This window comes from Dryas octopetala, chromosome 2 (assembly GCF_963921425.1).
Source record: "Dryas octopetala chromosome 2, drDryOcto1.1, whole genome shotgun sequence".
Lineage (NCBI taxonomy): Eukaryota > Viridiplantae > Streptophyta > Magnoliopsida > Rosales > Rosaceae > Dryas > Dryas octopetala.
The window spans coordinates 27,763,773-27,782,955 of NC_141367.1; the positions used below are offsets into that span (position 1 = coordinate 27,763,773).

General features: G+C 36.8%; 3 protein-coding genes across 5 annotated transcripts; 2 read left to right on the forward strand and 1 right to left on the reverse strand.

Annotated features, from left to right (window-relative positions):
* Positions 1-742: 742 nt before the first annotated feature.
* Positions 743-8,828, forward strand: LOC147295077 (heat-inducible transcription repressor). 2 transcript variants are annotated; one of them, XM_086231423.1, is made up of 11 exons: positions 743-1,016; positions 1,755-2,038; positions 2,239-2,316; positions 2,426-2,976; positions 4,055-4,669; positions 5,667-5,821; positions 6,818-7,032; positions 7,118-7,251; positions 7,346-7,692; positions 7,774-7,877; positions 8,421-8,828. In XM_086231423.1, exons 2-11 carry the CDS (start codon positions 1,759-1,761, stop codon positions 8,489-8,491), a joined length of 2,550 nt encoding a protein of 849 aa, XP_086087549.1. In that variant the 5' UTR covers positions 743-1,016; positions 1,755-1,758; the 3' UTR covers positions 8,492-8,828. The 2 variants fall into 2 exon arrangements, with proteins under 2 accessions (XP_086087549.1, XP_086087550.1); XM_086231424.1 differs by lacking the exons at positions 7,774-7,877; positions 8,421-8,828 and having other exon boundaries at positions 7,410-7,597.
* A 1,774-nt stretch (positions 8,829-10,602) lies between these two features.
* Positions 10,603-15,157, forward strand: LOC147295078 (serine/threonine-protein kinase PBL34-like). 2 transcript variants are annotated; one of them, XM_086231426.1, is made up of 7 exons: positions 10,603-11,285; positions 12,253-12,345; positions 12,812-13,146; positions 13,255-13,390; positions 13,529-13,665; positions 13,744-13,867; positions 14,290-15,157. In XM_086231426.1, exons 1-7 carry the CDS (start codon positions 11,090-11,092, stop codon positions 14,808-14,810), a joined length of 1,542 nt encoding a protein of 513 aa, XP_086087552.1. In that variant the 5' UTR covers positions 10,603-11,089; the 3' UTR covers positions 14,811-15,157. The 2 variants fall into 2 exon arrangements, with proteins under 2 accessions (XP_086087552.1, XP_086087551.1); XM_086231425.1 differs by lacking the exon at positions 12,253-12,345.
* A 115-nt stretch (positions 15,158-15,272) lies between these two features.
* LOC147295079 (2-oxoadipate dioxygenase/decarboxylase, chloroplastic-like) lies at positions 15,273-18,420 on the reverse strand. Its single transcript, XM_086231427.1, has 7 exons — positions 17,847-18,420; positions 17,618-17,761; positions 17,298-17,513; positions 16,933-17,054; positions 16,570-16,733; positions 15,875-16,029; positions 15,273-15,783 (listed from the first exon to the last, which is right to left on the reverse strand). The coding sequence occupies exons 1-7, from the start codon at positions 18,078-18,080 to the stop codon at positions 15,685-15,687; spliced, it is 1,134 nt and encodes a 377-aa protein (XP_086087553.1). The 5' UTR covers positions 18,081-18,420; the 3' UTR covers positions 15,273-15,684.
* Positions 18,421-19,183: the final 763 nt, after the last annotated feature.

A 19,183-nucleotide genomic window follows, 5' to 3' on the forward strand; every position in this document is an offset into this window, starting at 1 on the left:
TCTTAGGGTCCAACAATGAATGATGAATTGATATTGTCAAACACAAGACTGAGCGATTCAAATATTTTTAACTTTCAAGTGATGGATCTTTGTATTGTATATTTGTAATTAAATCAGGATACTCATCTCCCCCTAAACCTTTGATGTTATAATTAAATTTACAATACATATTTTTCTCCCATATAAATTGTAGGTTTCCATTTCCTTATAGTATGACATCTTAGTTATCCATCACCATCAAGAATTTCATTAGAATTTGAATATGGGCATAAATTATGTTGTGTGGGTGTGAGGTGTGAATATAACCTCAACCAAAATTTGCACAACATTAGAAAGTTTAACATGAGTTAATATGAAATTACAATACAACACATGCAAAGTAATTGACAATGTATTTGTATATTTGTAATTCTACACACGCAATGCATAGGTAACAAAACACATTGAATTGATTGACTGCAATATGGTTAAAGAAATTTATTTTAGAAGGATATTTAACTAAAATTTGGAACCTCTTATAAAGAGAAAAATATCATTAAACTAACTAAAATATTGCAAAAAAAGTTGCTTAGTAAAGGTTTTTGAGTAGTTCATTATTTTATCTTTACCATAATCATAAAGTTGTCATAATAGTATGGACTATAAAGAAATATACCTAAATTTCTTCATGACAAAAAGAAAAAGTATATACATACCTAAATTTATTTCAAAAATGCATTTATTCAAAAGAAAAATCCAATAATGCAACACTCTCACTCCACTTTAGAATAACGGTTATGGTGGTAAGTGGTAACGTAGTGTTGAAATGGAACCCGAATTTTACAATTAGGGCTTGCAGAGTCTCCCTTCCGAATTCTGATCGTACTCCACCTACGGATCCCAGTCTTCGTCGTCCGGAGCTTACAATTACGACTTTGCAGAGAGGGAAGAACCGGGATCGGACTATTAGGGCTTTCAGCTTTGGGAGGTTTCAGGCCTGCGATCGCCGTTGAGGTTGGAGGAGGACTCGATCTCGGGTAAGTAGCTTTGGTTCTGACGATCAGCTAAATGAAATTTGGATTTTGTTTCTCATCTAAATGTGATATTGGGGCACATGAATTCGGCATTGGAAGACCAATGTCAAAAACAATGCCTATAAAACCGAAAGGAGACTTGTAGATTCATATAGGATTTTGGATTTTGTAATTATTTTAAGTTTTTCCTTTTAGAGTATGTTTTTTATTTGCTTATTTATGATAGATACGCCATGAGTGTGAGATTTGTAGTTGTTTAAATGTTTGATCAAGTGCTCACCGTAGTAGGGAGAACAGTATTTTTAGAGTTTATAATTTCCATTCTACTTGGTCATGGCCATTGGGTTTGGCAAATCATATTCTGATAAATGAACAATCTCTATAGCATAGCACATCAGAGTGGATAGGCCGAGGCATTAATTGAGTGTGATAAAGCCCCTGATATGGATCATCTGTCAACTTTGTCAGTGGCTTTTGATTGGTATATGTTGACATGTGGTCTATGAAAACAGTGTTACGAGGTAATGGAGAATTTTCATGTGGAAAAATTTACTAGCTATTTGTCAGTAGTGTTAATTCCCCATTGTATAACATATTTGAATGGGATTCAAATGCCACCTTCGATTGCATGGGTTTGCATATTCAAGCCAGACATACACATCAGCTTTCTTTAACATAACCCATGTTGCAATTAAATGACATCATCATTGATTTTGCTGACACTTCCTTTTGTTTTGGCAGGACAATGAATTTTCTTATGCGGTCTACTCAGCATGTACAACGTGTGCCGGCAGAACAGGCGTCTGTTCATGAACCACCTGTAGATACGCTTCCTACCCCAAAGTCAGCAACCACTTTGGAGGGTTTAATTTCTGAAGATCCATATCCACAGTATTCAGCAATCGACGATCATGTTGGAGAAAGTGAATCTGGAGGTCAAAATGGCATTGGTGCACAGAATGACTCTATCATAGCAAAGCATTATGACGTTTCTGATGAGGAAGGATGGATTGCAATTCCATACAGTAAGCGCTTTACATTACACTCAACTTGTATATATTGATATTTTTCATGGTTTGTATGATTGCATGCACACTTAAAAGTGCACATAAACTGAGTTATAATACACACACAGAGTTGAGTGGGTACTTATATATTCCCTTTGTATATTATATCATGGTCATGTTATAAATTAGTATTGCTAAAGCTCATTTTGCTTTTGTAGAAGAACTCCCTGATAATTGGAATGATGCACCTGATATACATTCATTACGTTCTCTGGACCGCTCCTTTGTTTTCCCTGGTAGCTCTTTCTTGAATCTTCTCCCTCTTTCAGTCTTGACATGCATTTTCCCCCACATGGGAGAATGTACCGTTTGTTATTAGGACCTGAAAAATATTTTTTAATCCAGGTGAACGAGTTCATATTCTTGCATGCTTGTCAGCGTGTAAGCAGGATACAGAAATTATTACTCCCTTTAAATTGGCTGCAGCTATGAGTAAAAATGGCATAAGACAAAGCCCAAACAAGCAAAATGGAAATGTGGAAGATGGAAATGATACACCGTCGAGAAATGGAGAAATGAGTCCTGATAGTCAAGGTGTAGATCAAAATGGTGAAACCCTGTCAAAAGAGAAGACTGATCCACAAAAGGATGTTTCTGCTAGTGAATCCCTTCTTAGAATGGAGGACCACAAAAGACAGACTGAAATTTTATTGCAAAGATTTGAGAGGTCTCATTTTTTTGTTAGGATTGCAGAGTCAAGTGAGCCACTTTGGTCGAAAAAAAGTACTTCGAAGAAGTCTTCAGAATCTTCTGTGATAGATGGTCAAGAGTCCAGGAAAAATGGAACCCAGAGACTTAATGCTATTATTGATAAAGGAAATTTTGATCCCAACATCTCTGGCGGTGTAGCAAGAAATAATGTCAAGTGTTGCTCTCTTTCAAACGGAGACATAGTGGTATGTGTAATGAAGCTTCTAGGTTATTCATTGTGTGTATATATAAAAATATATATATATATATTCATATCATACTTGGACCTGCTTTTTTGGGATGAAATTTCAAACTGACATTGGAACATTATTTTAGGGGTAAAAAATGGGGCACTTTTATTTGCTCCAAAAATGTTGTTTTCCATACTTCTCAAAATGTTGCTTACCCATCCACTCACCATGAAAATTTAAAAAACTGTAATCTTTTTTCACAACACCCCCAATGATGCTAAAAATACCCTCTTGTCATTTTTTTTATGTTTGGCTTTTTTTGCCTGACCATGGCCGTGCAGCTATGATTTATGGAGGGAAAACAATGCTTGTTTGGTTTATGTTATTTTGGCCTTTTCAGTAATTTTGTTTGAGGGTGAAATTGTAATAAAAAATTTGTTAAAAGATGGACGTGTTGAGCAGGTTTTTGGGTGTAAATAAAAGTACCCATGTTTGTGTCATATTAAACTCTTTTTGCTGGTTTGTTGTTCTTGATTTGTTGGTGAAATTTTAGAGTGGAATTTCATCCATATTAATGCTGACATTTTCCTTCCCTTTATTTTTTTGTAACACAATTTGGCAATTTATATGCTCATCACAATTAGTCTCTTTTTGGCTAAATGATGGTTGTTAATAAACTCAAAGCTGTAGACCTCAGTCCATTCCTGCCAACCTAAAGGGCACTCTTATAAAGATATGTATATTTGCGTGTGTGCTTTCATATGTGTGAACTTATATGATAAGTAACAGAAATATCATCAGTTATGCTTTTTATGTTACCCCATTGGTACACAGTTTTAATCTTTAAGATCTTTGCATGATTTTACTGGAGGACTGGACTCTGTTGGGTCTTAGTTTGTACTAAAATCATTAAGAGTGTTGTAACCCTGATACTAATATTGCTGACCCTTGATTTATTTTCTGCTCCTGCTTTCCTTATTCAATACATTCAGTTTCAAAATATCTTAGTTCTGAATTTTCTATTTCCTCTCATGTTTAAGCAGTTGTTCAGATCACTTATTCTCATTCCATTTTCTTGTTTGGAAGGGTGCAGGTTCTTTTACAGGTGAATGTTGTTGTAGATTTTTTGAATGACCCTGTTATTGAGATTCTTCAGTTTGAGAAATATCATGAGAGAAGTTTGTCTCCTGAGACTCAGGAGAACTTAGTTTATGCAAATCAAGACCCATGTGGAGAATTGTTAAAATGGTTGCTCCCTTTGGATAACACACTTCCGTCTCCAGCTCGTCCTTTATCTCCTCCTCTAACTTCCAATTCAGGAATTGGTGGCACATCTCAAAAATCCACATCTGGTTCTCAACTGTTCTCCCATTTTAGAAGTTACTCCATGTCAGCACTACCACAAAATACTACACCACCACCTGCACCTATTAAGGCTGCCAGTTCTAAGCCAACCTTTGATCTTGAAGATTGGGATCAGTATTCATCACTGAAGTACTGGAAGAATCAAAAAGCTGGTTGCGAGGGGCTTTTATCTTTTCGAGGTGTGTCATTGGAGCGAGAAAGATTTTCTGTTCGTTGTGGATTGGAAGGAATCTATATACCAGGAAGAAGGTGGAGGAGAAAACTTGAAATTATACAACCTGTAGAAATCCATTCTTTTGCTGCTGACTGCAATACAGATGACCTTCTCTGTGTCCAGATAAAGGTGTGAATTATGATATTGACTAGATCAAGTTGTTTGTTAAATATGCTTGTTGTTTTTCTCTTCATGATATCTAATCACTCTTGTCAGAAATGACATTTGCTAGGCTTCACCTTACATTCCTATTATGGTGTGTTTGGATGGAGGAAAAAAACTCGGAATTTAAACAAAACTCAGCATTTAAAAATTACATGCTCTAATTTCTTTGTTTGGGTCAATAAATACAGAATTTTGTAAATTCTAGGTGGAAAAAAACTTGGGATTTGAAGGCTGTAAATTCCAACTTTAAATTCCACCTAAATTGGTGTCATTTTCAAAATTCCAATTTTTACAAAAGAAAAATAAGTCTTGTCGATCATGTCGACACTACCACCACTGCCGCCAACGTCACCACCACTTACACCACCGCCCCCGTCACCACCACCACCACCACCACCACCACCACCACCAACACCAACACCGAGACCGCCACCACCGCCGCCGCCACCACCACCATTACCATCACCGTCACCACCATCACCACTATCACCACCATCACCATCACCATCACCGCCGCCATCACCATCACCATCACCATCACCATCACCATCACCATCACCATCACCATCACCATCACCATCACCGCTGCCACCACCATCACCGCCATTGCTGACACCACCACCACCGCCACCGCCACCGCCAACACCCCAATTTTAGCCGCCACCATTTCTCCCACCGCTTGTGGGCCATCACCCCCACCAATATGGTCAACTCACCATAAACATCATTTTTATTGTTGCCACCATCACCATCACTCTTTTGAATTGATGCATCAAAAATTAAAATTACCATAAATTCTGCATTTAAACTCTATTATGTTTACATGTTATCCAAACAAGAGAATTTACATATTTTAGAATTTTAAATCACATCGTTTTAAATTCCGTCATTTGTGAATTCTTTAGTAATTTCAAACTACTTCATCCAAACGCACCATTAAGTTATCAATCTTGTTTTGCAGAATGTTTGTCCCGCACATGCACCGCATATTGTGGTGTATATAGATGCTATAACAATTGTTTCTGAGGAGGCTTCAAAAGGTGGACAATCCTTACCATTACCAATTGTATGTATTGAGGCAGGAAATGACCACAGTTTGCCGAATCTAGCACTCAGGTTGTTATCTCTTCATATCTTAACTTAATATTCTTTTTTTGTCACACTGCAATTTTCCTTGCTATGCCAAAAAGTTCTATTTTTAATGCTGATTGTGCTTACATTCCTGAAGCATGACAGTGTCTTGGTTTAGGGCATTATATGGGTGGGCATCGGGCAATCTCTAGGAGTAAGGGTGACGTTGACTGAGGACTGATTGCTTGGCACTCTGTGTTCACGTAGTAGTGCCTTTTATATGCACGAGGGTTGGGAAATTTTTTGCACATTAGAAAGAGCTTAGATGCCTGACCCATTAAGAAAAAGAGCTTATATGCACATTCACACCAATTTGGCATAGTGATACAACCTCAGGCTACTCTGGCAGCAGGCTTGACACAGAAAAATACGCCCTTGTGAAAGGAAAAGGGCACCATCATTCTGGAATAATAGACATAAGGAGGCAGAGCCAACAACAGTGAACATAAATTAGAAATAGCAATAAGTTTTGAGGTTTGAGGTTCATGTCTTTGGAACTTGAAATTTTGACTCACATGTTAGTCACATGAAAAAGTAAAAATTAGGAAAATAATCACAGCCCATTAATTAATACATGACAAAGAAAGTAAATTGCAGGATTAAGATGTTATTAAGTTTTGCTAACTAGTGGCCTAGTAAGCTGTGGAACTCTTAGTTTTGCCTTGCTTCTTGGATGCTCCGCATCATTGTTCAATGTTGGTTGCACTTCTAAAATGAGAATTTCTTGATGATTACCTATTTCAGTTCTCATACTTGTTAACTTTAACCTGTCCCTAGAGAGAGAGAAAAAAACCTTATTATCTGGTAATTGGTTGTTGAGTGTGGATTGGCTGAACCAATCACAGAGGTTGCTATTGTATACATAGTAAATTTGATGTTCACTAGTATGAAGGGAGTCGGAAATTGGAATATTTTTCTGTTTAGTTTTTGAAATCCCAAGTTTATTTGTTCCCTTAATCTCATTAGAATTTCTCGTGGCAGGAGAGGTGAAGAGCATTCTTTTATTCTTAAACCAGAAACATCCCTGTGGAAGAATCTCAAGACTGGTGGTGATAGAAGTAATCAACCATCACGACTGCTGGCTCGAAATGCAGCATCATTTTCGCGTCTGCCATCCAAGATTGTTGAAGGAAAGAGGATTGCTTCAACTGCTGATCAGTATGCAATTATGGTATCATGCCGGTGCAACTACACTGGTAATTATATTCCTCTTAGTTTACCATACTTGGATAACCTAAGTTAGTTGTTTCTAATTCTGCTTCTTTTATGTTACATCTGCAGAGTCAAGATTGTTTTTCAAACAGCCAACAAGTTGGCGACCACGCATTTCAAGGGATCTTATGATCTCTGTTGCATCTGAAATGTCTGGACAATCTAGTGCACCAAATGCAGGAGTCTCTCAGCTTCCTGTTCAGGTTTCATATACTATTACTGAGTAGCTCATGTTGTATGCGTGTGTGGGTGTTTTCCTCTTATAGTTAGGTTTCATCTAACTTTTCATTTTGTCAGGTCCTAACTCTTCAGGCTTCAAATTTAATGTCTGAAGATCTAACTCTAACGGTTCTTGCCCCAGCTTCATTTACTTCCCCTCCTTCAGTGGTCTCGTTACCTTCGTCCCCAATGAGTCCATTTGTTGGTTTTCCTGGGTTTACAGGAAGAATAAGCAGTGAGAGTCATAATTCTACAATGCAGAGGCTGAGCTCACCACTTCCTGCATCGGAGAATCAGAAACAAAATGTTAATGGTGGAGTTTGGCCAGCTTCTTTTCAAGAACCGGGTTCTTCAATATCTGATGTCATTCCTAGTAACGGTTTGGGTTGTACACATCTGTGGCTTCAGAGTAGAGTTCCACTAGGGTAATACTTCAATCTTCTTTTTTTTTTTTTTCTTTTATTCATGGTTATTCCAATTATTATAATTTTATATGGTCACATCAGATGCGTTCCCTCTCAATCTACGGCTACCATCAAGCTTGAGCTACTTCCATTGACTGATGGCATAATTACATTGGACACTCTACAAATTCATGTCAAGGAAAAAGGTGCTTATCATCTTGTTTCTACTATTTTTGTTTTGCATGCATCCTTTTGGGAAGAATGATTGATTCATCTTGTTTCTACTATCTTCATGTCTAGCAAAAATATGTGGTATGTTGAGGAAAGAGTTGATTGGTTGATCCTTAAGGTGTGTGTTGTATTGCTCATTTGTGCCCCTGCTTTTATTGTTATATATTTTTCTTCATGGGGGACACGGAGATAAACAGCACTTGTTTAGCAGTGCTCTGTTATAGATTCTAGGTCACAGATTTGACTGCTTAAAGATGGAGCATTAAAAAAAAAGGGGGGGGGGGGGGGGGGGGGGGATTATGAACACTAATTACCTGTGAAACTTCTGTCCTCAGTTGCCCAAGAAGAGTGATTTAGTATACTAAAAGTCACTTTGGCAGGTTTTGTGCTTGTTTTTCCTCTCTGGTTCCTCCCTCAAAACAATCTTTCATCTTTCTGATGGTTATCCTTAATTAAATGAACAAAACCCAACTTTAGAATTTGTTGTTTTGATGGAGTATCATTTTCTGGCGTAACAGGTCATACCTATATACCTGAGCGCTCACTGAAGATTAATGCAACATCCAGCATTTCCACAGGGATTATTTAGGAAATATCTGGTACAACATGCATTTCTTTCCACATTTTATACTCATCTGTCACTTGTGTTACAAGTTGTGTAGTCATCCAGCACCAGGCTCAACAGGCACCGATGTTACGCTTGCTTTGTTTAGTTGGAATTGTCATGTCAAATTCGGTCTAGAAACATAACCTCACAATGTGTGTTGTAAACCATGGTTTGAGAATAGCGATTGCCCCGAGAAAAAAAAAACAAAAAAAGGAAAAAGGAAGAGAGAATAGCGATTGTTATAATACCCCCTTAATGGGAGAGACTGTATTCTCTGTCTTGTGTGAAGTGTAATCATTTAATGCAGAAAAATTATATAGCTTTTTTATTGAGTTGTATACATGGCCACATGGCAATAGTTTCACTCAGATTTAATCTTTTGTTATTTTAATTTTTCCTTTACTCTATTTAAAATAGAAAACGATGTTTAGGTGCCGAATTCATGAAATTAATTTTATCTAGCTGCTGATCAAGTGTTGTGAACCTTATCTGATGTTCTTCTGAGGATGGAAGTCATGACTCGCCAATTTATAAAAAAAGAATGATTAAAAAGAGAAGGATTCGTGACATTTTATTTTTTATATGAGTTTTTAATAGAATCCACTTCTTATAGGATTTTAACAATCTGAACCGTTTATTGTTTAAGTTTTTATTAAGATATTATTTTTACAAAAAATTAGATTAATCAAAAATTATTTACTATATAAGATTAAATGGTTAATATTTTAAGTATTTATTTTGTTAATTATTTAATCTTTGTCATTAATTATTTTTTATTTACTTAATTTTTTATAAAAATAATTTTTAATAAACATTTTTAAAATAGATGGTGTAGATCATTATTTTAATATAAAATGGGTTACATTCAAAATTTATGTCAAAGATATGATATCAATATATCATGTATCGGTCCCTTTTATAAAATATACAAGTGTCATATGATACACATATTTTTATGTACACCTATAGACAGTAGACAGTCTCTTTCAAACTTATCAACAACAAAAAAAAGTCTTTTCAAACGAAATAAAATAATGGCAATATCTGAATATACAGGTAACTTATATCGAATGGGTGCTGGTAATTCAATTTGTTAACTTAATGGCATGATATAGGACAGGGGACCTAATCTCCTCCAGTAGTTCCATTTTTACTTTTTGTATATACATATAGGTACTTTTTTGTTTGTAAAACAATGAATATGGAAAGCGAAAAAATGAAAAAAACAATGAATATCTTTAAACACGGTTCATTTTTTTTATTTAGATTGGTATTGCATTATATACATCCAATGCCTTACAATAATTGATCACCACCTTTTGTACTTTTATTCATAATTATCATTTGATTGCTGGTGGAGCAAGAAAAGCTAAATTAATATCTCAAACGTAAACACACATAGAAATATATTAAAAAATTAACGTAAAGTTAGGTTTTCTTTGGAATCATAGACTTTACTAAAATACATTATGTATTATATACGCGATAAATGTTATCTTATTAAGTAGTTGATATATTATGTTTTTCTTTTTAAAACATAATAAAAGTAGAGCACAAGTGCACAACCATCAAATAACAATAGGAGGGAACACGAGCCAAGGGCCAAACTACAAAACAGAATAAGGTTTTAAAAACGATGATGTGAGAGAATTAATGAAAGAATGTTTGTTTGTCAGAAAAAAATTGTTGCATTCTCAAATATTTATAAATTTAGTATAACCAAAACAAGAGAAAAATAGGAAAATAGATGAGGGAAATTGATGCATGCATTGCAGGCTTGCAGCGATGATATCAACCTGACGCGCGCGTTCCCCTCCGCCCACCCAAACCAGACACGTCACCATCTCAGTGGGTCCCGCCGCTCCATTTCTCTCTGCTGCCCGGACTGTCCCCATTTTTCCACTTCTCTCTCTGACCGAACTGCCCCCCTACTCCTTTCCCAAGCCTTTGCGATGCACCTCGTACGGTCAGCACTCAGCAAACATAACGGGCACTCCGGGCAGCCAGACTCCCTGCCCGTTTTCTCCGGGCAGTTCGACTTGCTTTTTGTAGTCTTCGGCTCAATTAAAAAATAGAAAAAAGAAGAGTGAGAATCGATAATTCAGAGTATTATAGATTATAAACGATATTTTTTGTAAATATTTTTATTTTTATTTTTCACCAAACTTTAAACTGGTCAGCTTATGGGAGTCCATTTCTGAGATTTATGTATCTTTGAACAGACATTTCTGGGTTAAACTGACAATTTGGTTGCTCCTCCTATCTGTTAAAAACGTACACTTTCACTTTGCTTTTTGTTTTTTTGTTTTCTCACAAGTGGATCAGTTTTGAGCTTCAAGGGTTTGCCAAGTTTGATCTACTCTGTGTGATCTAGCTCTTTTCACAACCGGGTCATCCTCTTTTCCACCAAATTTTGTTGGGTTTTGAGGAAAGTTTGGAAATTTTAGAGCTTTTTGTTGATTTGTCATGTGGGTTGTGTAGAGGGATGGAGGCAGTTTGACTGGTTTTGTGGTGGTGGGAAGGTTGGTGTTTGGGGTTTTTGAATGGTATCTGGATTTGATTCTTTAGGGTTCGTGAGAGATGGGTTTGAGAGCTGAGAATGGTAAATTGGAGTCTTGGGATATGTGCAAATCGAAGGTGAAGAAGAAGAAGAAGAAAGATGATGATGTTGAGGAACAGGAGACTGGGTGTTGGCTTAGGCTGAGGTTTTTTGGGAGCTGCATTTGTTCAAGATCCAAAGTTGATAGCTCAATCAGTGGGACCAGTACTCACTGTGGTAACTTTCTATTTCCTGGGAATCTTTACTAGCTGATATGCTTCAAGTTTTTTTTCTTGAGATATTTTTGCGGTTGCGTGTTTTTTTTATTTAACTCGATTGATTGCTTTTTAAGATTGTTCTGTTGTTTCTATTTTAGCTTGTCTGAAGTGTATTTAGTTCTTCTTTTCTTAGGCAGAGCATGTTTTTCATGGTTGTAATCATGATTGAGAAGCAATATAGCCCTGGAGATTCTATAAGTAATTTACAGATAATTACCGGTAACACAGCCATTCTGCTTTGGGGCGTCCATAAGTTGGCTGCATTATTACTATGGCCGACCTATGGAGCTTCATTCATGATGGATTTTAATCAAAGCATGAAAATTTGCAGAATTCTTAAAGAGAATACCTGCAATAACCTGGGTTCCTTTTGGGTTTGGAGGTTGGTTTTAGAGCTGAAACCTGTTTGAGCTCCTTTTGATCTCTCATAAGAGGAGAGCAGATTGGCGGCTAAAAGCCTCTTGATCCTGAAAAAAACATTTCACAGAAACATGTGAGCTTGCTTTTGAGAATAAGACTTATCCCTCCACACAATCTCCTGTAGTGGGGAAACCATATTTTGAGTCCAGACTGTATGAATAAATAAATACATAAGATACACATTTGCATGAACTTGATGTGCCTGATTAAAGGGTTTAGATTTTCTGACATTCAACTTTCCTGTATTTTTTACTTTCTTTTGATTTGTTGTATGCTTATTGTGACTTATCCGTTTGTAACCATTAAGGATTGTCAACCAACAAACGAGCTCTATGTCTTAAAAGGTATGGAAGGAAATGAAAACTCACCAACCAGGGAGCTCAATCTGTTGTATATAAACTGTAATGGGTAGAATAGTGAATTTTGTCTGGTTGATACAGCTGGAATCCAGAACCTTTAATGGTTGAAGCTGTCTCAGTATAACACTGGTAGTGAGTTAGGGGCAGTGGCTGGTTCACTGATAATTATGGGATTAGCAAGAAGTGGACGGGAGCATGCTAATAAAATTGTGGTAGCAGGGTTGAGGATGTATCATACTGGTACAACAAATGAAGCCGTAAGACGTATATTATTAGAGGATGGATTTTATGGCTTTACGAACATTTCCCAGGTGCCACAAGGTTGGAAGAGTGGTTATTGAGTTAGGTATAGAGTAATTCTAGGTATAAACTGGTTTTGAAAATGCACGGTCCATGTCTGATGGCTGTGGTTATGGTGACTAATTTAGATGGTCTTCTAATTCCCTAGAGTTATATCATAGTCAAATCTTTTCTATTTAAGGTATATTCGGTGTTGGACACTTGATACTCTTATCAAACTCACCCAAGCCTGTCTATCTTCTTGTGCATCTCGTGGTTCACTTGTTTACTTTTTCTAGAATAAGTTCTTGCATTAAATCCTTCGTGTGGTTAGTGGCGATGTGTTTGCAACTTAGTGCTATTAAAAACCACGTTTATTCTTTTATATCAGTAGTCTAATCCACTAGCTTCTTTATTTGGTTTGCAGAAACTAAATCTACAAACGATACAAGCAGAGACCAACCAACAGCTACTGTAGTCTCTTCCTCAACCACTAGTAACGCGGAAAGTAATGCATCCACTTCCAAACTTGAAGAGGAACTTAAAGTTGCCTCGCGGTTACGAAAATTCACATTTATTGATCTTAAATTGGCAACAAGAAATTTCAGACCTGAAAGTCTTCTCGGTGAAGGTGGTTTTGGTTGTGTGTTCAAGGGGTGGATAGAAGAAAATGGAACTGCTCCAGTAAAACCTGGCACAGGGCTTACTGTTGCAGTTAAAACTCTTAACCATGATGGGCTTCAGGGTCATAAAGAATGGCTGGTTTGGACCTCTCCTGATTTGTTTCAGCTTTTTCATTACTTAATCTTTTTGCTCTCTCTGCCATGTTGTTTTCAACTTTGGATTTTTGTTTTGCTTCCTACGTGACAGGCTGAAGTTAATTTCCTTGGTGACCTTGTCCATCCAAACTTAGTTAAACTTATAGGATACTGCATTGAAGATGATCAAAGGTTGCTAGTGTATGAGTTCATGCCTCGAGGGAGCTTGGAGAACCACCTATTTAGGAGTATGTTACTACCTTCTTGGCAGTCTAATTTTCATTTAATCAACCTTTTTAGGAGTATTGTTTTTTGGTATTAGAATGACAACTGCATTCACTAGCTGAAGGTATTAGAATGAGTCTGATAATATCTTTTAAATGCAGGGTCCTTGCCTCTTCCATGGTCTATTAGAATGAAAATTGCATTAGGTGCTGCGAAAGGTCTTGCTTTTCTTCACGAGGAAGCAGAAAGACCTGTGATTTATCGTGACTTTAAAACCTCTAACATCTTATTGGATGCAGTATGTGTTGAAAACTTTGACAAACTCAATATTCCCCCCTAATATCATCCATGTTTCTAATGAAGTGCCATTTTTCAGGATTACAATGCCAAACTTTCTGATTTTGGACTTGCCAAAGATGGTCCTGAGGGTGACAAAACTCACGTCTCCACCCGCGTGATGGGAACTTATGGATATGCAGCTCCGGAATATGTAATGACTGGTACGTGCATTCACCCTGAGTCTTTTATTTTTCTATCATAGAATGTCTGCAATTTCTGCATATTTATATTGGCTTAAGGAATACCTGGTTTCCATCAAGACTTGAGTTTCAAGGAGTTGACAGTATCTCTCTTACAGATATTACTTAAGATACTGCCTTTGATATACTTAGACGGCCATCCTTCTGCTTTTTCCTGTAATTTTCCATTCATATTGATATTACCTAGTTTGGTGGTCGTTAGTCATTTCATTCCCAAATTTCATGTCCTGAGTATGCAGGAGTTACATTCCCATGATCTCGTATTTTTATTTATATGTAGATGCAATTAATGCTTATCCTGTATTTTTATACATGTAGAGTGTTGTGACACTTCTTGATACCATGTTCTAGTCCAAGTAGATTCACTTGTATTTTTGTTGCAGGACATCTTACATCTAGGAGTGATGTCTATAGTTTTGGTGTGGTTTTACTCGAGATGCTGACTGGCAGAAGATCTATGGATAAAAATCGACCTAACGGTGAACATAACCTTGTGGAATGGGCTCGGCCACATCTAGGAGAGAGAAGAAGATTCTACCGATTGATAGACCCTCGGCTTGAAGGTCACTTTTCAATAAAAGGTGTCCAGAAAGCCGCACAACTAGCTGCCCATTGCCTTAGTCGAGATCCAAAAGCCAGGCCTCTAATGAGTGAAGTTGTGGAAGCCTTAAAGCCGCTGCCAAACCTCAAGGACATGGCAAGCTCATCCTATTACTTCCAGACCATGCAAGCTGACCGGGTCGGGTCCAGCCCAAATACCAGAAATGGTGTCAGGACACAAGGAGGATTAATTACAAGGAATGGGCATCAGCAGAGGAGCCTTTCAATACCAAATGGCTCCCATGCTTCTCCATATCACCATCAATTCCCCCATCCATCACCAAAACCTAAAGGCAAACCTTAAGGTAGGGTTGGCAGCTGTCTCTGTATCATTTCCCACCCCTTGTCAGCATTCATTTTCCCTTTTTTCTTTGTTTCTTTTTTTCTTTTTTCTTCCTCGGTATAGATGTATCATCTGTTAAAGCATTTGTTCTTGGACAACTGAAGAAGCAACAGAGAAACATGTTTGCTTGATGTTATGTCTAAAGTGGTGACCTTCTGGTAGGGGAGAATGTAAGGGCAGGTGAAGCTTATTGAGCAAAATGTCTTATGTCATATTGGTTAGAAAATACTAAGATTGTTACCTCCCTTTACATGATATCCTTTGTCATCTTATTCCTACGATTAATACAAATCTTTGTTTCATCGTCACATCCAGTACGGGACTAAGAGATTCTCCAGCTTCTGATTTATTTATTATTTGTTTGTTATCACCAACATCATCCTGATAAATTTGATGGGATCACCGTCAGATAGCAATATGGCCTAGACAAAGAAAATTTAATCTTAATTCTTAAATTGAAATAAAATATCTTTAATAAAATAGAAACATTATCGGCAATTTGGCATCTTGTACCACCCACATCAGCTACAGCTAAGCATTATCAGCTCTAAGCTCTCCATGTTTCCAAAGAGGACCATTTTGCTATAAAGTAACCCATAAGACCTGCCTTCTTTTATTATGTATACATATATCAAATAGGTATATACGTGATCCAACCTCTCTAAATTGTGGCACATATGTAGTTACATTAATATCTCAGCCTTAATCCCCGAAGAGGTTTTATTTTTTGTTCTTTTTTTCTGTGGCGGGTCCTACTCCTTCAAGAGTGAAATCAACTTTTTGTTTTTCTTCAGCTGAGGTGAAATCCACTTCATCATTGTAGTGAATGAATATTTCATGCAACCCTCCTGGTAAGCTGCTCCTTAGATGTGCTCTCAAAGATCTTGTCAGCATTACCAACCTCGAATCCATCTCGCCTGTGATGCTCTTTAACCTGTTGTGGTTGATAGTTCAAATTTTTACTAAAGTGCAACACCAAAACAAACTAACAAACCCAAGAATTTAAAGGACTTAAATTTGGTCACCTCGTCAATGGGTAGATCACTGTATTGAGGCAGCACCAGGCGTTCAGCAAACTCAATATAGGAGCAGGGGACTGACTCAGTTACACCATCTGAAAACTGGAATTTGATTGAATCTGCGATAGTTGAACTTTGCAGCAGAAGACCATCGGGGCTCACTGTTAATGGAAGAAGTAAAGTCACTACATCTTTTCCAAAGTTGAATAGGCAAAATATAGTCATAATCAGCATTGAGCCACTAAACTCGAATCCTGCTTATGGCACATGATAATAATTCAACTGATGAAAATGAATAGCAATCATAGTCAACATCATAATCAACAAACATATCAGTTTCTGAATAGCACTGTATCATTATCTACCTTACCTATGAAATGATATCAATCTCTAAATCTCTTATCAGTTTTTGTCCTTTTTTTGTTTATTTTTGTTTTGTCTTTTCTTTTACTTATGAAAAGATGATGTATATTAATTAAGACAAGTCCATGAGAAGAGGATTAATGAACTCCAGGCCCCATCTATGATTGCTAACTGCATTTGCATGTTCTGCTAGAGAATGGGCAACTTAGATACATGACACTCAACATGATTTAATCTAAATTCCTAGTTTTATATCTGAAAGAATTATTAAACATATACAAAAATCACCACAAGATAGTTCCTAAGACATTTGCTGAGCTAAAAATTATGTAACAAACCTTTCAGAACTCCCCCTTCAGAATTCAACCTGAACCCGCTCTCCTCAATGAACTGATTCAGGCTCTTAATTTCTCTCAAACGAGATTTCAACTGATGAGTTGAGATAGTGACATGGTTTAGTGCATACCCATTGACAAGGGTCCAGGCAGCATATTCACTTTCCCTATGTATCCATAAATCAGATATAAGCCTTTTGAAGATGGAGATTAAGGCCCGAAATGCATAAATTATTTCAAATTAAATGATGCCAGACGAATATAGTGTTCAGGGTATGTTGCAATGTTCAAATCCAACCTCTTTGGCAAGAATATGAAACTCCGCTTATGTAAATGGAAAGACATGCACATAGAAAAATCAAGTACCTAGTCAAATGTTGAAATTCAGAATGCAAAGGCTTTTCCCAGGTTAAAGATCCCAGTGCACTTGCTAGAGCAGCATGTTTATTTCCAGAACCAGACATTTCAGTGTACTTTCTGATTATGTCCTGAATGTTGAAAAGAACAGCTTCAACTAATGGAAATAGGAAAGGTCCAAATAGTGAACAGATCAGAATGGAAAACAAAGCATCACAGGATAGATGGTAATAACAAGTATAAATACTCTTAGACAATAACATTTTGCTTTTCCTCTCTGAATTACGGACAAAAGGGATTTGTATATATAAGCAACCAAGAAACAAAGATATCAACAGAACATATTTGCCACAAACATAGTAACATATATATACCTGAGTTTGTGGACTCATCTGATCTACAAGGAGCTCAGATATAAAGATTCTTGGCAAAGGCCCATTAACACCACTACCACCATGAGAACTAGGAACACTGGGAGGAGAAAACCACAATGCTCTCAATTTTTTAGCGGGGAATCTTAACTCCTCCCTGGGTGTATACCCAAAATCCAAGAAAAAGCTAGCCATGGAGTCAATCCCATAACCATTCACCTATATATTGTTCCAAATGAAAAAGAGAGAACCTCAATAACAATGCAAACAAAGATCAAAATGAATAACAAAAGTATGTAAGAAAAGAAAATAAGGGATTTTACCCCAAAGGTCCTGAATGCGAAATGATCATAGGAAATTTGGTCATCGGACCCAACAAGCTCCAACACTGCTTTTGCTGTTGGGTTCCTGCTTAAGTACACAGCCTCCATACTTGCCACCACCCCCTTGAAAAACGATTCAGCTCCCTGCAATACGCTACCGTGTTTCAAATCTTGAAACAGAAATCATCCAAACATAAAGAACAAAACTAAAGACAAGAAAATATATAACCTGGAAAGGAGAATCTTGGAACCCAGTGTCTGATTTAGAGGTAGAAACAGTGCAGAGACTCTGCTTGTTGGTGGAGACTGAACATTTCAGGGGAAACGATGATTTGTTCATCAGGGAAACGAAATTCCAGGTACTGGGATTGATGGGTTGGCGAAGAGTGAGAGATTGAAATGATGGGAAGGCTGAAGAAATGGAGGTGTTTTTGATGGTTGATGAGCTTAAGGAGGAGAACATGGTGGACAGCCTCGTTCGTCTGCTTCAACACCTAGCTTCAACCTTCTTCTCTGTTTCTCTTACGTATCGGGATTCTTCTTCTTCTTCTTCTTCTTCTGTTTTTCTTTTTTCAGATTGTGATAGTCTTCTACTGTTTTTCTTTAGTTAAGTTTACTTTGTGCTTACCTCCAGCGTCCACCTGTACTTCCTGATCTGATCTGAGGTGGCAGCAAATTATTCCATTAATGTCAGAAAATATGTATATATAATATTATATTGCCTCATATTATTTTTTTTTGCCTGGATCAGTTTTCCCAGATCTTACTAATCTCTTGGCTGGTTAAAAATATGTAATCCACGCTGGAGCTAAGGTATTTACAAGATATTTTATCTCTCTTACTGTCTTACTCTAAGAGTTGAATTAAGGATTCAAACTTGAGTGTGACACTTTCGAACCAATTTTTTTAACACTTTGAAGTTTGTTATTTAATACAATTTATAAATTATTTAAAACTTTTAACTAGTATATTACAACTAATCCGAATTTAAATCACAAAACTACTACAAATCAGGATGCAAACCAAATACAAAGAGGAGATTCTCGGAACTATCAGCACTGCAATGTTTTTCATGTTGTGTGTTTCCAATGCATCATTGCATGTGGACCAAATATAATGATGTTTTGATGCTTATCTTGAAATTAGTAGAGGACAAATTCTATCATATATAGGAGCACATATCATATGTTTGATTGGGTAATTGTGTCCATCTTGGATCCGGATAAGAGCTGTAGACTAATACAAGTCCACTAGCTGGGTCAATCTGGCTAACCCTGTCCCTGTATATTTCAGTCATATTCACCACGACATACAAGTCCATTGTCCAAGAGCGATAATGCTTGTTTTCAAGCAAATTGTATATGGAATTTTATTATAATAAGTGAAGTCTTTTTTGGGTCAGATAACAACTCAGTCTATACTCTATATCATGTAAGTATGAAAGAGATTTTATTTTTTCTAATAAATTTTCTAAACAATGAAAGATTAGGAATATAATCAAATTAAATTCGAATTTTGAGAATATCGAGTTGAGAGTTAGTCACAACTTGTGCATTGACACTCTAA

Bases quoted from the DNA above. Each gene is read 5' to 3' on its own strand.
- LOC147295077 (XM_086231423.1), top strand. From the start codon at position 1,759: ATGAATTTTCTTATGCGGTCTACTCAGCATGTACAACGTGTGCCGGCA. The intron at 7,033-7,117 runs GTAATTATATTC...TTACATCTGCAG, and splicing joins ATGCCGGTGCAACTACACTG to AGTCAAGATTGTTTTTCAAA. The intron at 7,878-8,420 runs GTGCTTATCATC...CTGGCGTAACAG, and splicing joins AATTCATGTCAAGGAAAAAG to GTCATACCTATATACCTGAG.
- LOC147295079 (XM_086231427.1), bottom strand. From the start codon at position 18,080: ATGTTCTCCTCCTTAAGCTCATCAACCATCAAAAACACCTCCATTTCT. The intron at 17,055-17,297 runs GTATATATATGT...TTCAACATTCAG, and splicing joins AGATGAGTCCACAAACTCAG to GACATAATCAGAAAGTACAC. The intron at 16,734-16,932 runs GTACTTGATTTT...ATGGATACATAG, and splicing joins GAATTTCAACATTTGACTAG to GGAAAGTGAATATGCTGCCT.
- LOC147295078 (XM_086231426.1), top strand. From the start codon at position 11,090: ATGGGTTTGAGAGCTGAGAATGGTAAATTGGAGTCTTGGGATATGTGC. The intron at 13,666-13,743 runs GTATGTGTTGAA...GCCATTTTTCAG, and splicing joins CTAACATCTTATTGGATGCA to GATTACAATGCCAAACTTTC. The intron at 13,868-14,289 runs GTACGTGCATTC...TTTTTGTTGCAG, and splicing joins TCCGGAATATGTAATGACTG to GACATCTTACATCTAGGAGT.